At 46.0% G+C, this 16,916-nt stretch overlaps 1 protein-coding gene across 4 annotated transcripts in view; it reads left to right on the forward strand.

Moving 5' to 3' along the window:
* trh (PAS domain-containing protein trachealess) overlaps positions 1-16,916 on the forward strand; it is a 119,184-nt gene that overhangs the window by 61,692 nt on the left and 40,576 nt on the right. For all 4 annotated transcript variants that reach the window (XM_070087623.1, XM_070087624.1, XM_070087625.1 and 1 more), the window contains one exon: positions 10,301-10,473. In XM_070087623.1, the coding sequence (XP_069943724.1) occupies positions 10,301-10,473 (173 nt within the window). The remainder of the gene's footprint in view (positions 1-10,300; positions 10,474-16,916) is intronic.

Raw genomic sequence — 16,916 nt, forward strand, 5'->3', positions numbered from 1 at the left:
TGAATGGCTAAAAAAAATGAAAGAGGTAAAGCATATGTAGAAGTATCCGCTTGGAGTAATGTTTAAAAATTCGATAAGACTCCATTCCGGGACCGACTCTGTGATTTTCACTAACTTCAGAAAGTATATCGTCACATAAGGAAATTTGCGGACGATGGAAAGAAAGTCAGCGGAGCAGTGATTACAGTGATAATTCAATAAGTGTAAAGGGACCAAGAGTTTTAAACACGCTCCCGTCATACGTAAGAGGAATTACCAGCAGCCCCCCCCCCCCGCTAGCTGTCTTTAAAAGGGAATTTGATCCGTCTTTTGAATTTGTTCCTGCTGAGCATGGCTGTGGTGCATTTGTTGAACTACCTGAGGCTAATACATAACGGCTTGCTTGATCAGGTTAAATAGGAGGCCAAATCACCTTATGGTAGCCTCCAGATGACTAGATAATATAACAGGGTAACACACACGCCAAACAAAAAGGAAATGACGCTGCTCACCAGGCTAGGCTTTTCAAGATTGATTTGAATAAGAATGGTATACAGTAACGATAAGATAAAGAATTAGACACACGTACAACATCTGGTTATCTTTATTTGTAGACGTTTCGCCATCCAGTGACTTCATCAATACAAATTTAAGGACATAATGGGAAGACTGGAGAACTATATACAAAAGACGAGGTAATGATTCCCTCAGCCTTGGCGTTGGTGATGAGCACCATAGTCCTCAAGAATATTGTGCTCATCACCAATTCCAAGGCTGAGGGAATGATTACCTCGTCTTTTGTATATAGTTCTCCAGTCTTCCCATTATGTCCTTAAATTTGTATTGATAAAGTCACTGGATGGCGAAACGTCTACAAATAAAGATACCCAGATGTTGCAGAAGTCAAATTGTACAATAAAATTTTATTGTTGCACAATAAAATTGCTGAACTTGTTTAGTATTGTAAATCCTGAGTCTGAGTACTTTAGGGAACCTGACGTGACTTATACGAGAAGCAACCGCTTTAAGACACGTATGGGACATGTAACAGGATATTGTTCTATGTGCATAAGGTACGCTTGCAGCAGTGTACCCACAAAAGATTCTGAAGGTAAGAATAAAATGCAATTCAGAATCCTCCATGGGATAATGTTATAAAAATGAATACAGGTAGGTAGTGAATCCCCAGGGAACGGAGAATCGAGGCTCCCCCATTTAAATTTCATCTTGTTGACACCGAATTATTACCTCTGCTGAGAAAAGCAAAATGTTCCAGAGAACAATAGGTGTGCATAGAAATATCAAGAACTAGTCATGGATAACTATCACATGTCTGTCTGCCAGTCCACATGGTTGACTGGTTAATGGGGTTAAAAATCTATCGACTACACTACGAGGTCGTTACGGCTGCATGAAACCTGTTCAGTACCAGTCAAGACTACTTTATTCTCTTAAAATAAGAATTAACATAAACTATCGGCAAATACACGCTGAGAAATATACACCTCTGAGTGTATATATCCTGTTGCCAACCCATCGGCAGCCAACTTTACCTATTCCCAACTTCTCCGCAATCACCAAATAATCTGAGTCGTTAGAAATTGTAATACCGTGGTTATGAATAATGATTACCACCATAACGATTGTAATTCCGGGGAGGAGGAAGGGAGGGAAGGTGTAGTTAGCGAGGTGGTTGATCCGGGCGTAAGGATTAAAGAGGTCATTAGAGGTCATAATAGGGCAGACCCAGAGAGCCAGGGATTGGGGATTGCCTTTATGGGGAAGGCACTGAAGTAATTCTCATTCCCGGAGTTGCGTTTTCCTGGATATATTTCTTGTGGGTGATTTATGTGACGGCGATATACTTGGTGGTGGGTTATGAGGCTGTGGTTGATGGAGATTTAGTACTGTGGCCACAGTATTAAGGGTCAAGTGGCCACGGAATTAATGGCCATGTGGCTACATCATTGAAGGTCACGTGGCCCCAGTAATAGTTATCACGTTGATGGAGTATTAAGGGTCACGTGATCACATTTTTCATGTGGATGCCATAAGAGTAATATTTCGGATGTAAGGAACGTTCTGCTTCAGGGAGGAAAACACATGAGCTGGAAGGTAAAAGTTGTGATTTCTCCTTGAAATCATTGTAGCGATTTCTTGCATCCCCCTCAGAACACACACCACACACACACACACACACACACACACACACACACACACACACACACACACACACACACACACACACACACACACACACACACACACACCAGACACACACACACACACACACACACACCAGACACACACACACACACACACACACACACACACACCAGACACACACACCAGACACACACACACACACACACACCAGACACACACACACACACACACACACACACACACACACACACACACACACACACACAGGTACAGGAGGCATAGGACCCAGGAAAACATGGAGATTAGTAGAAGAGCCAGAAACGAGTATGCACAGATAAGGAGGGAGGCCCAGCGACAGTATGAAAACGACATAGCATCGAAAGTCAAATCTGACCCGAAACTGCTGTATAGCCACATTAGGAGGAAGACAACAGTCAAGGACCAGGTGATAAGGCTGAGGAAAGAAGGTGGAGAACTCATAAGGAACGATCAAGAGGTATGTGAGGAGCTCAACACGAGATTTAAGGAAGTATTTACAGTAGAGACAGGAAGGACTCTGGGGGGACAGACCAGATGGGGACACCAGCAAGGAATACACCAACAAGTGTTGGACGACATACATACAGATGAGGAGGAGGTGAAGAAACTGCTAAGGGACATCGATACCTCAAAGACAATGGGACCGGACATCTCCCCTTGGGTCCTTAGAGAGGGAGCAGATATGTTGTGCGTGCCATTTACCACAATCTTCAACACGTCCCTGGAAACTGGGCAACTACCTGAGGTATGGAAGACGGCAAATGTAGTTCCCATTTTTAAAAAAGGAGACAGAAAAGAGGCACTAAACTATAGACCTGTGTCATTGACGTGTATAGTATGCAAAGTTATGGAGAAGATTATCAGGAGGAGAGTGGTGGAGCACCTGGAATGGAACAAGAGTATAAATGCCAACCAGCACGGATTCATGGAAGGCAAATCCTGTGTCACAAACCTTCTGGAGTTTTATGATAAAATAACAGAAGTAAGACACGAGAGAGAGGGGTGGGTTGATTGCATCTTCTTGGACTACAAAAAGGCCTTTGACACAGTTCCTCACAAGAGATTAGTGCAGAAGCTAGAGCATCAGGCGCATATAACAGGAAGGGAACTGCAATGGATCAGAGAATACCTGACAGGGAGGCAACAACGAGTCATGGTACGTAATGATGTATCACAGTGGGCACCTGTGACGAGCGGGGTCCCACAGGGGTCGGTCCTAGGACCAGTGCTATTTTTGGTATATGTGAACGACATGATGGAAGGGTTAGACTCAGAAGTGTCCCTGTTTGCAGATGATGTGAAGTTAATGAGGAGAATTAAATCAGATGAGGACCAGGCAGGACTTCAAAGAGACCTGGACAGACTGGACACCTGGTCCAGCAAATGGCTTCTCGAATTTAATCCTGCCAAATGCAAAGTCATGAAGATAGGGGAAGGGCACAGAATACCACAGACAGAGTATAGGCTAGGTGGCCAAAGACTGCAAACCTCATTCAAGGAGAAAGATCTTGGGGTGAGTATAACACCGAGCATGTCTCCGGAAGCACACATCAGTCAGATAACTGCTGCAGCATATGGGCGCCTGGCAAACCTGAGAACAGCATTCCGATACCTTAGTAAGGAATCGTTCAAGACACTGTACACCGTGTATGTCAGGCCCATACTGGAGTATGCAGCACCTGTTTGGAACCCGCACTTGATAAAGCACGTCAAGAAACTAGAGAAAGTACAAAGGTTTGCGACAAGGTTAGTTCCAGAGCTAAGGGGAATGTCCTATGAAGAAAGATTAAGGGAAATCGGCCTGACGACACTGGAGGACAGGAGGGTCAGGGGAGACATGATAACGACATATAAAATACTGCGTGGAATAGACAAGGTGGACAAAGACAGGATGTTCCATGGAGAGGACACAGAAACAAGAGGCCACAATTGGAAGTTGAAGACACAAATGAGTCAGAGAGATATTAGGAAGTATTTCTTCAGTCATAGAGTTGTCAGGCAGTGGAATAGCCTAGAAAATGACGTAGTGGAGGCAGGAACCATACACAGTTTTAAGACGAGGTTTGATAAAGCTCATGGAGCGGGGAGAGAGAGGGCCCAGTAGCAACCGGTGAAGAGGCGGGGCCAGGAGCTAAGACTCGACCCCTGCAACCACAAATAGGTGAGTACACACACACACACACACACACACACACGGTAGACTCTTGAAGCCAGGAGAGTGTGGAACTAGTAGCTACCAACGAAGAGGTGGGGCCAGGAGCTAAGACTCGACCCCTGCAACCACATATAGGTGAGTACACTAAGAATCAACAATATTGTGAATGTGGAATGATGATGATGGGGGTCGAACTTGGAAATTAGTGTTGGCCAGACGAGCACATCACTGCCCACAAGACTAGTCGCGTTCTCGAAAGATCTCTGTCCGTCAAGATACTAGAAACATGGTTGCTAGTATGCCTGTCGTTCTAGAATCAATACAAAATGGGTCTTGAGGGAAGATAGCGTGGTGCAGGCTCAAACCACCGTCTACTAATCGCTGCCCGGTCAGTGATCAGTCAGGCTGTCGGTAACTGCTTCATTTCAGACCGAGATGATAATATTCACCAGGAAGCGTGTATATCCCCGTAAGGTTTATTCAGCATCTGAGAATTGGGAGGTTATAAGGTTTGATCCAAGGAAGTGGCATCACTCCATATAAAAAAAATCAAAGCATGAAAGTTTTACATAGAAGAATTTTAATAGTATTTTCCACGTTGGTACCTTGGCACTGTGTGCACATGTTAGTGGCACTGTGTGCACATGTTAGTGGCACTGTGTGCACATGTTAGTGGCACTGTGTGCACATGTTAGTGGCACTGTGTGCACATGTTAGTGGCACTGTGTGCACATGTTAGTGGCACTGTGTGCACACGTTAGTGGTACTGTGTGCACATGTTAGTGGCAGTGTGTGCACATGTTAGTGGCACTGTGTGCACATGTTAGTGGCACTGTGTGCACATGTTAGTGGCACTGTGTGCACATGTTAGTGGCAGTGTGTGCACATGTTAGTGGCAGTATGTGCACATGTTAGTGGCACTGTGCACATGTTAGTGGCACTGTATGTGTACATGTTAGTGGCACTGTATGTGTACATGTTAGTGGCACTGTGTGTGTACATGTTAGTGGCAGTGTGTGCACATGTTAGTGACACTGTGTGTGCACAAATTACTTGCCCTATTCTTCACAACACGAGGAAGCAGTGGGCCTATCAGAGTGAGCCACACAGCGCCTCGGGAATGGGAGGCCATCGATGCAAGGAATGGGGGAAGGGTAGCTTAAATTCCTTAAATCAAGACCCCTCCCCCTTTTTGCGATCATCAAGCATCCCCCTTCTTCCCCCTTGAGGAGTGCAGGTGAAGGGAGGGAGCGACTCATCCCCCGGACAGTGATGGCGGAGGAGCCACAATAAAGGCTGGCAGACAGAGAAACTTCATCACACACAGTAAACATTGACCTCATCCCAAGATTAGTCTCAGCACTATTAAGGGTCGTATGCTTTCCCCTACTTTCACTCCTCTCTTCCCTTCCCCATTCTTCTCATATTATATAAACTTCCTGCTCATCCCTTCTTCGTTCAAATTTTTTTCTCTGTTCTCTCAATTCCTCTTATTTCTCTCCCTTCCTTCATTTTCCCTCTTTCCGTCCAGATAGCTTATAAACCTCTTACGGTCATTTCTCTCTCACTGTCTTTCCGGTGTTATCACACGCTTGCCAGTCAATTCATTGGTGTTTTTTTCCTCTTCTTTTTTTATTTGGTGGATTTAATTATAAATTACTTACACATTTTCGTCATTTAATTATGTCTTCCTGTTATGATTGTTGAAAGCCATGATTGTGTGTGTGTGTGTGTGTGTGTGTGTGTGTGTGTGTGTGTGTGTGTGTGTGTGTGTGTGTGTGTGTGTGTGTGTGTGTAACAAGATATCCAAAACTGTAGGTAAACAGAGGCACAGTTTTAAAAATACACATTTCAGGTCATAGCTAGTTAAAACTCGCATCTCATCTCACTGATGTCCTTTGATTCTTTCTAATTCCTCTGAGGATGTGCATGTAAGCGAATGAGACTGCTTGAACAAACTCTATTTCTATAAAATGAAATACAGCATATTACACAATAGGGGTGATTGGCATATATTACTACTTTATAGAAAGCTTCCTTGCTATGCGAAGCATTTCAGTACCTTGTGTGCGGCTTTCTTGTTCTTTCGCTAATACATCGAAAAGTAAAGGTTGGAACTACAGTCCATATGACTTGTACATAGTGATTTGCACCTGCGGATGTAAAAAAGAATACGGACATCCTAACGACGTTATACGATATATGCACACATTAAGAGCCAGTTAAAAGGTCCAAAACAAGCGAACCTTGTACATGGCGTTTACGATGAGACTGCAAGAAGTGTGTGGGAAGGAGGGAGGTAGAAGAATGAGACGGTAAGGGGAATGATGGGGAGAGGGAGAGACTGAGAGGAGGAGAATGAGTGGACAGTGAAAAGGGAGGGAGTATGAATGGAGAGTTAGAGAGGGAGAATGAGGGAAGTCAGAAGGGAGAATGAGTGAAGAGTGAGATGGAAGGGAGAATAAATAGAGAGAAGGGGGGGGGAAAGGATAGTGATGTGAGACAAGAGGAAGAATGAGTGAAGAGTGAGATGGGAGAATGAATGGAGAAAGAGACGGGGAGGGGGAGGAGGTAAGTGGGTATTGGTGTCCAACTGGAGGAAGGTAAATCATCCTCTGGAGCCAAATATGTTGAGTGTGAGAGCTCATCTGTTGGTATTAGCGCTCCTTCACCCCTCAGTCTCCCCTCATCCCTCCCTGGCTCACTCGTCTATCACCCCTGGACACACCCTGGCCCTCAACTAACTCCCTGCCATACCCCGTCCACCCATGAAATGCTTGATATATCCTCATCGCCCTGCTGAAGTCTCCCAGCTCGGGCTGACAGATTTCAGTACCTCGTATGAAGCCATCGTACATGGTGGAATATAACAGGGTAACACAGCTGGCTTTTGTAGAATAGAGTGGCAGCACAGTGCCAATATACCCAGTTATGTTTAAGAAAAGAGAAAAAGTCCTCCATAATCAACAAAAAGGCACAATACCGTGACTGGAACAATACACTGTATTCTCCCCACTGTCTACTACTGCTCTCCCCACTGTCTACTACTACTATCCCCACTGTCTACTACCACTACTACTTCTCTTTCTTCCTCTCTTGGTCTAGTCCCTCTCCCCCTCCCTGGCTCCCTCTGTGATAGTGTGACTTCGTAAATTGGTCCAAGTCGGACCGAAACGTCGTCGTAAGCTTCTCTCCTATGTGCGGGTTATTTATGTAATCCTGTGTAATACCCCCACCACTGCCTCGTCTCCTCCCTAAAGACTAGTGGATCTTCACTTCTAGTAATGATCTTACCTGTGAAAAAAAAGACAGATGAAATGCAAGCCTTGACAACATTTCACTCTGTGAAGAGCTTTATCAAGTACTCGACCTCAACGAATCTTTACTCAGTAATAAACGTTGTCACAATGAAAGCTTATTCTGTACCTGTTTCTTTTCTTCATTACTGTGAGTTGTACGCTGCTGCATCCAGTTACCTCAAATCTCTTACTTTTTACTACAAAGTATTACAAAAATGCGGATTCATTGCCTTTCAAAGTATTTCTAAGGCATATAATGAGCAATATATATATATATATATATATATATATATATATATATATATATATATATATATGTATATGTATATGTATATATATATATATATATATATATATATATATATATATATATATATATATATATATACATACATACATACATATACATATATATATATATATATATACATATATATACATATACATATATATATTATATATATATATATATATATATATATATATATATATATATATATATATATATATATATATATATAATATACTAACATATATATCTGTTTACTGTTATCTTATTATATATCTGTTACTGTTATCTTATTGCATATATATACCAAAATAAGAATTGGGTTTCTGTATTACTAACTAAAATCTCATACCTTTAGCTATATGGCCCATTCGTTTTTTAGCTCTTGTTTAGAAAATAGTAGTAGTAGTAGTTATATTGTGATTCAACTTTGCAATGGCGTTAGGTTTAACTTGTAACAACCAGCTTAACGCCTTGATAAGTTCTGACTGTGTTATCATTAAAGATTTTGGACTCGTTTGACTAATAAAACTTACGCTGCTTAAATAGGTTATGTTTAGATATACGAAAGTCAGCGAAAATGACCTATTTCCTACTACGAATTTTGTCTTGCATAGGCTTCTTTCTGCATGATAATGTTGATAAGTTAAAGTACATTTAACCACGAGAGATGGTGTGAGCCCCCTATCACCTGTGGGACCCACACCATCACTAGTGGGCCCCACATCGTCACTAGTGGGCCCCACATCATCACTAGTGGCCTCCACACCATCGCTAGTGGGCCTCACACCATCACCAGTGGACCCACACCTCCAGCTGCTGGTACAATAGCTACTTCTCCGGTTGTTTTATTTTGTGAAGAGTCTTTATGGAGCGTTTTACGTGTGGCGCCCTCGTCTGCCTCAGTGTTGATGCTTCCAACCTGCTGCTGCTATTGCTGCTGATCCTGTTCCTCCTGCTGCTGCTGGGGCTCCAGTAGTTAATGATACTATTGCTGTTGATGCTAAGTAATGCTGCTGTTATTGCTACTATTCCTGCTGCTGATGTTGCTCATGTTGTCGTTGTTGCTGTTACTGCTGATCTTCCTGTTGCCTGTGCTGTTACTGCTAGTATGTTGACAACAAGTGGAGGGCGGTGCCACCACCACATCTTACCCTCACAAGAGGGTAAGAAATACCATGCATAGACCCCTCCCTATGAAGGGAGGATTTAAATATAGATTAAATGGGATTAACGTGTGCAGTGGAGAGATGAGTCGCGGATGAGTGACTTGAGAGAAATGAATAAAAGAGTAACAATGGGTTTTAAGAGGATGAGTTACTTCCGCTCGTGTGCTGGTTATATGTTTTTTTCTTCTCTCGCAGCTCATACGTCCACACTGGAACATTATTCATTCAGTGGCAAGGTCCAGCTGGGATGAGGGATGGGGGTGTGGGGATTACGTGAGGGCGAGGGTAGGGAAGAGGGAGGGAAGGTGGGAGAGAGATTGGAAGTGTAGGGAATAGAGAGGGTGAGGAGTTGGTGGTAGAGAGACAGACAGAAGGGAAGAATATGTTGACGGGGCTATATCTTCCTTACTTAATGTGAATAGTGTAAAAGTAGATGTTTGTGATAATTTATGTAGGTAGATTGTGCGTGTGTGCGTGTGTGTGTGTGTGTGTGTGTGTGTGTGTGTGTGTGTGTGTGTGTGTGTGTGTGTGTGTGTGTGTGTGTGTGTGTAATCTGACTCTCCAACACCCCCAAACAACTTCACCACCTAACCTCCGGCTCCCACATGCTGTAACCCCACCAACCTTACCCTTCATTCCTCATCCAGTTACTACCTCTTTATATAACGAGGTTAGTGCCATTATATATTCTTAGGCATATAATAACTCTGTCTTATCTGCTAATATTATCTCTCTCTTTTCCTCTGTCTCTCTTTTTGTCTCTCTCACACCTCTACATTTATACTATGCATCCAAATTCCTCTTCCTCTTACTCATCTCCCTCTCCTCTGTCACCTATGTATATTTTTTCTTGCCCAGCTATGGATTGATCTTGATATCTTCATAAAAGTTCCATCTATCCCCTTCATGGAATAGATTATCCTAAGAAGCGGCAATTCCCAAGTGAAAATAATTCCAGCTGTGCTATAATGAAGTTAATGAACCTTTCATTATAATTATTTTAAGGTATTTTCGATGCCCTTCTAGTCTCCTAGCTCAAGCTTATATTTTTTACCATGTAACCCATCCTGTGTCATGGTATATGACAAGGGGAAACATAGCTAGCTCTTGTTCCCGCTATGTGTAACTACCACGTGGTTACATACAGTTGTACACAGTCCCCCCCCCCTCCACCATCATTAACAGCCTGGTATGTGTGTTTCAGCCGGCGGCAACATCAGACCGAGGTCCATGTCTGGGATGACGATGGACATCTTCGAAACTCACCAAGGTACTCACATCCTCCAGTCCCTCGACGGCTTCGCCTTCACCCTGGCCGCCGACGGGAGATTCCTTTACATCTCGGAGACCGTCTCTATATACCTAGGTCTCTCACAGGTGAGTCTATACCTTAGTGTCTCTCTCACAGGGGAGTCCATACCTTGTTCTCTCTCAGGTAAGATCCCCTCTATATACGTACAGTCTATACAGCCGCATAGAAGTGTTTACAAAAGGATGAATAAAATACACAAACAGTTTAATGAGCTTCGCTGAGGAGCTGGGAGAATCCACAATGTCAATATCTGTTCATATGACCTTTTACTTTCATAACCTTTATTTTAATCCTTTCCATTTGGTACCCCATCGACGGCATATGTTCATTTTTTATTTTTATTTTACACCAAAGATTTGCTTTTGCAGAGACCATAGTTCTCTCACAGGCGAGTGTGTGCCTCAGTCTCGGTGGTTGGTCCTGCTGCTGCTGCTCTCTATTCTATGGTCTTCAGTAGAGAGAGGGAGTAGCAGCAGCAAGAAAAAAAATACAATATTTAACTTAAAGCAGATCTGTGTACCTAGGTAAAAAAAATTGTATGACTTTGCTCAGTCTTTCCCTTATTTGTGATTTTTGTATTGTTAATTGTTATTAATTGTTGTTATAATGTGCATTTCTGCGCAATATAACAGCAGATGCGCATGTGTAAGTGTATATACATATAATATATATATATATATATTATCTATATATATATATATATATATATATATATATATATATATATATATATATAATGTTCACATATATAGACCTTTGTGCGTATAAATACATATAATCGCTCTTTAGTTTTGGAGAATCGTTTGAAAAAATTAATCGGGTGAATAATTAATACAAATACTGAAACAGAATTAAAAAAAAATAATGAAACTTTATTTGAGATTAGTAAACCCCAAAGGGATATACTAACTCTGAATAACCCCCGAGAAACCTCGTCAAAACGGCGTTTCAGTTCTTCCTTGTCAAATCCTCCGGCCTTCTCTACTTTCCTCACCCCAGCTGTGACTTGACAATGGTCCAGAGACTGAAAGGTCGTTATAAACTTCCTCTCCTAAAATCGGATGGTTGGTGAATTGTTCTAGCCACGGTATCGTGACTCTTTTTAATCTTACGTTCTAGATTTTTTTTCTCCACTACATATTCTTGACACTTCGCCTACTTCCTCCCTCTCATAAATTGGTCTGTCTCTTCTTAGACTCTGATTCTAAACACGTGTTGTAAACACTGGTGTCCACCAGCGTCACCACCACTACTATCCACCACCACCACTACTATCCACCACCACCACTTCTATCCACCACCACCACTACCACTATTCACCACCACCACTACCACTATTCACCATCACTACCACTATCCACCGCCACTACTATCCACCACCACCACTACTATCCACCACCACCACTACTATCCACCACCACCACTACCCACCACAACTTCTATCCACCATCACTACCACTATCCACCACCACCACTATCCACCATCACTACCATTATCCACCACTACCACTATCCACCACTACCACTATCCACCACCACCACTATCCACCAAAACCACTACCACTATCCACCATCACCACCACTATCCACCACCACCACCACTATCCACCACCACCACCACTATCCACCACCACCACTATCCACCACCACCACCACTATCCACCACCACCACTATCCACCACCACCACCATCCACCACCACCACCACTATCCACCACCACCACTATCCACCACCACCACTATCCACAACCACCACCGCTTTCCACCACCACCACAACCCTCCACCAACATGCACAAAAGCAACCCACCTTTTCTATTACCTTCCCACCTATTATGACAACAAGCATTCGCCCACCACCAGCTGCCCCTCTACCACCTATCACCATCTACCCCTCACCACCACCTACCACCATCTACCAATCACCACCACCTACCACTTATCACCACCATCCATTAATTTAGTACCACCATTTGCCACCACCACTCACCCACCACCAGCACCATTACTCACCCAACACCACCATTCACCCATCACCACCACTAACCCACCATCACCACCACTCACCCACCATCACCACCACTCACCCACCATCACCACCACTCACCCACCATCACCACCACTCACCCACCACCACTACTAATCACCCAAAACCACAATTCACCCATCACCACCATTCACCCATCACCACCACCACCACCATTCACCCATCACCACCACCATTCACCCATCACCACCACCACCACTACCATTCACCCATCACCACCACCATTCACCCATAACCACTACCACCACCATTCACCCATAACCACCACCACCACCACCACTCACCCACCACCATCACCACCACTCACCCACCACCACCACCACCACCACCACCACTCAACCACCACCACCACTCAACCACCACCACCACCACTCACCCACCACCACCACTACCACTCACCCACCACCACCACTACCACTCACCCACCACTACCACTCACCACCGCTCACCCACCACCTCCACACCACCGCTCACCCACCACCACCACTCACCCACCACCACCACCGTTCGCATTGCGGCCTCACCTACTTGGGATGCCAACCACGAGCCACACTAGGGCCGCACGGTTCGATACTAGGCGAGGGAGACTCCTCCAACACCAGCAGCAGTGGTGTGAGGGAGACTCCTCCAATACCAGCAGCAATGGTGTGAGGGAGACTCCTCCAGCACCAGCAGCAGTGGAGTGAGGGAGACTCCTCCAACACCAGCAGGAGTGGAGTGAGGGAGACTCCTCCAACACCAGCAGGAGTGGAGTGAGGGAGACTCCTCCAACACCAGCAGGAGTGGAGTGAGGGAGACTCCTCCAACACCAGCAGGAGTGGAGTGAGGGAGACTCCTCCAACACCAGCAGGAGTGGAGTGAGGGAGACTCCTCCAACACCAGCAGGAGTGGAGTGAGGGAGACTCCTCCAACACCAGCAGGAGTGGAGTGAGGGAGACTCCTCCAACACCAGCAGGAGTGGAGTGAGGGAGACTCCTCCAACACCAGCAGGAGTGGAGTGAGGGAGACTCCTCCAACACCAGCAGGAGTGGAGTGAGGGAGACTCCTCCAACACCAGCAGGAGTGGAGTGAGGGAGACTCCTCCAACACCAGCAGGAGTGGAGTGAGGGAGACTCCTCCAACACCAGCAGCAGTGGAGTGAGGGAGACTCCTCCAACACCAGCAGGAGTGGAGTGAGGGAGACTCCTCCAACACCAGCAGGAGTGGAGTGAGGGAGACTCCTCCAACACCAGCAGGAGTGGAGTGAGGGAGACTCCTCCAACACCAGCAGGAGTGGAGTGAGGGAGACTCCTCCAACACCAGCAGGAGTGGAGTGAGGGAGACTCCTCCAACACCAGCAGGAGTGGAGTGAGGGAGACTCCTCCAACACCAGCAGGAGTGGAGTGAGGGAGACTCCTCCAACACCAGCAGGAGTGGAGTGAGGGAGACTCCTCCAACACCAGCAGGAGTGGAGTGAGGGAGACTCCTCCAACACCAGCAGGAGTGGAGTGAGGGAGACTCCTCCAACACCAGCAGGAGTGGAGTGAGGGAGACTCCTCCAACACCAGCAGGAGTGGAGTGAGGGAGACTCCTCCAACACCAGCAGGAGTGGAGTGAGGGAGACTCCTCCAACACCAGCAGGAGTGGAGTGAGGGAGACTCCTCCAACACCAGCAGGAGTGGAGTGAGGGAGACTCCTCCAACACCAGCAGGAGTGGAGTGAGGGAGACTCCTCCAACACCAGCAGGAGTGGAGTGAGGGAGACTCCTCCAACACCAGCAGGAGTGGAGTGAGGGAGACTCCTCCAACACCAGCAGGAGTGGAGTGAGGGAGACTCCTCCAACACCAGCAGGAGTGGAGTGAGGGAGACTCCTCCAACACCAGCAGGAGTGGAGTGAGGGAGACTCCTCCAACACCAGCAGGAGTGGAGTGAGGGAGACTCCTCCAACACCAGCAGGAGTGGAGTGAGGGAGACTCCTCCAACACCAGCAGGAGTGGAGTGAGGGAGACTCCTCCAACACCAGCAGGAGTGGAGTGAGGGAGACTCCTCCAACACCAGCAGGAGTGGAGTGAGGGAGACTCCTCCAACACCAGCAGGAGTGGAGTGAGGGAGACTCCTCCAACACCAGCAGGAGTGGAGTGAGGGAGACTCCTCCAACACCAGCAGGAGTGGAGTGAGGGAGACTCCTCCAACACCAGCAGGAGTGGAGTGAGGGAGACTCCTCCAACACCAGCAGGAGTGGAGTGAGGGAGACTCCTCCAACACCAGCAGGAGTGGAGTGAGGGAGACTCCTCCAACACCAGCAGGAGTGGAGTGAGGGAGACTCCTCCAACACCAGCAGGAGTGGAGTGAGGGAGACTCCTCCAACACCAGCAGGAGTGGAGTGAGGGAGACTCCTCCAACACCAGCAGGAGTGGAGTGAGGGAGACTCCTCCAACACCAGCAGGAGTGGAGTGAGGGAGACTCCTCCAACACCAGCAGGAGTGGAGTGAGGGAGACTCCTCCAACACCAGCAGGAGTGGAGTGAGGGAGACTCCTCCAACACCAGCAGGAGTGGAGTGAGGGAGACTCCTCCAACACCAGCAGGAGTGGAGTGAGGGAGACTCCTCCAACACCAGCAGGAGTGGAGTGAGGGAGACTCCTCCAACACCAGCAGGAGTGGAGTGAGGGAGACTCCTCCAACACCAGCAGGAGTGGAGTGAGGGAGACTCCTCCAACACCAGCAGGAGTGGAGTGAGGGAGACTCCTCCAACACCAGCAGGAGTGGAGTGAGGGAGACTCCTCCAACACCAGCAGGAGTGGAGTGAGGGAGACTCCTCCAACACCAGCAGGAGTGGAGTGAGGGAGACTCCTCCAACACCAGCAGGAGTGGAGTGAGGGAGACTCCTCCAACACCAGCAGGAGTGGAGTGAGGGAGACTCCTCCAACACCAGCAGCAGTGGAGTGAGGGAGACTCCTCCAACACCAGCAGCAGTGGAGTGAGGGAGACTCCTCCAACACCAGCAGCAGTGGACTGAGGGAGACTACTCCAACACCAGCAGTGGAGTGAGGGAGATTCTCCAACACTACAGGTGCAAGCAAGAGAAATAGTTTGAGATAAAAGAAAATCTTCAACAGTTGGGAGCATCTCCAACAATGGAGAAGTACAGGAGATTCTCCAACACAGCGGAAGTGTCAGAAACACGTTGGAAAGACGGCCAAAAAAAAAAACTCATATCTCTTTGAGAGAGAGAGAGAGAGAGAGAGAGAGAGAGAGAGAAAGGTAGGTCAGAGAAGGCGGTGGGGCGGCACTAATAGTAGAGAGTCGGTGGAGTTTTGAGGAAATGGAAAATATGAACACTGGTAACTATACTGTAGGATAAATCATACCCGGGGGAGCCATGGTAACAACATCAGTGGTTTACAAACACCATCGGACACAAGAGAACTAAGGCAGGATTATTATATTTATGGGGAAACACTAAATCCACAGGGGTCGTATAGTGCCAGGGAGGCATTTAGGTTCGATCCAAGGAAGGGGGGCAAATCCAATTTCTTGGATTAAGAGCCTCTCACTGGCATCAAAGAACCTCCCTTTAGGGGTCTAAGGAGAACGGAAATTTTCTTATCCCATGGATTAATTTGTCATTCTTCACTGAATGTTTTCTAATGAATTTATAACCATTGTATTTTTTCACTGATCTTTGTTTTATACACTTGAAAGAACCCTTTTGGATTTGTCCTTTATTCTCTAGCTACTTTAATTTCATAGTCGTTTGGTAAGAACAGGAGAACTATACTACAAATTCAAGCAAAGGGGAGACAAGGATCAAGTAAGAATAAGACAAAGTTACTCACAGGGAAACAGACTGAAGAAACTGTGCCAGAAACATGCAGAGGAAAACTGATGGAGACAGTAATGGAAAACCTCATGACTGAATATGTTAAGAAAGCCACAAGAGCGACGGCAGGGGACTAACCAGCTCGAAATGAACTGGTTTTCACCTTAAGCGAATCTGACATACTTGAAACTGAATACTTGTTTTGAAGTGGGAGTGGAGAAAAGTAGAGGTACAAACAGTAAACGGGATTACAGAAAAGGGGACCATGCAAGTATAAGAGGTTTTTCTAAATGGAATCCAGTGGGACACAGAATTGACTGGACAGACAAACCACAGGATGTTGGCAGTTGACAGAATGTTGACAGAAAATACATAGGGGTAACAGCAAGTGAGAGTGATCAAATTACAGAGAGAGCCCTTGATTTACTCCAAACTGCAGAGAAGACACAAAAAGGTGCAGAAGACATGGAAAAAGGTACAGAACAAAGGGCGGCAGTGAATAGGGAGGGGAAACAGAATAGCTAAGAATGACTCTGCAAGGAGAAGAGAAGCAGAACGTCGGTTTGAGAATGACAAAGCAACGAAGGCCCTACCAATGCCAGAACTACTACACAGCCACAAAATGAGGAAGATGACTGTAAAAGACAAGTAGTATGGCTGAAGA

This window comes from Cherax quadricarinatus, chromosome 22 (genome assembly GCF_038502225.1).
Source record: "Cherax quadricarinatus isolate ZL_2023a chromosome 22, ASM3850222v1, whole genome shotgun sequence".
In the NCBI taxonomy this organism is placed as follows: domain Eukaryota; kingdom Metazoa; phylum Arthropoda; class Malacostraca; order Decapoda; family Parastacidae; genus Cherax; species Cherax quadricarinatus.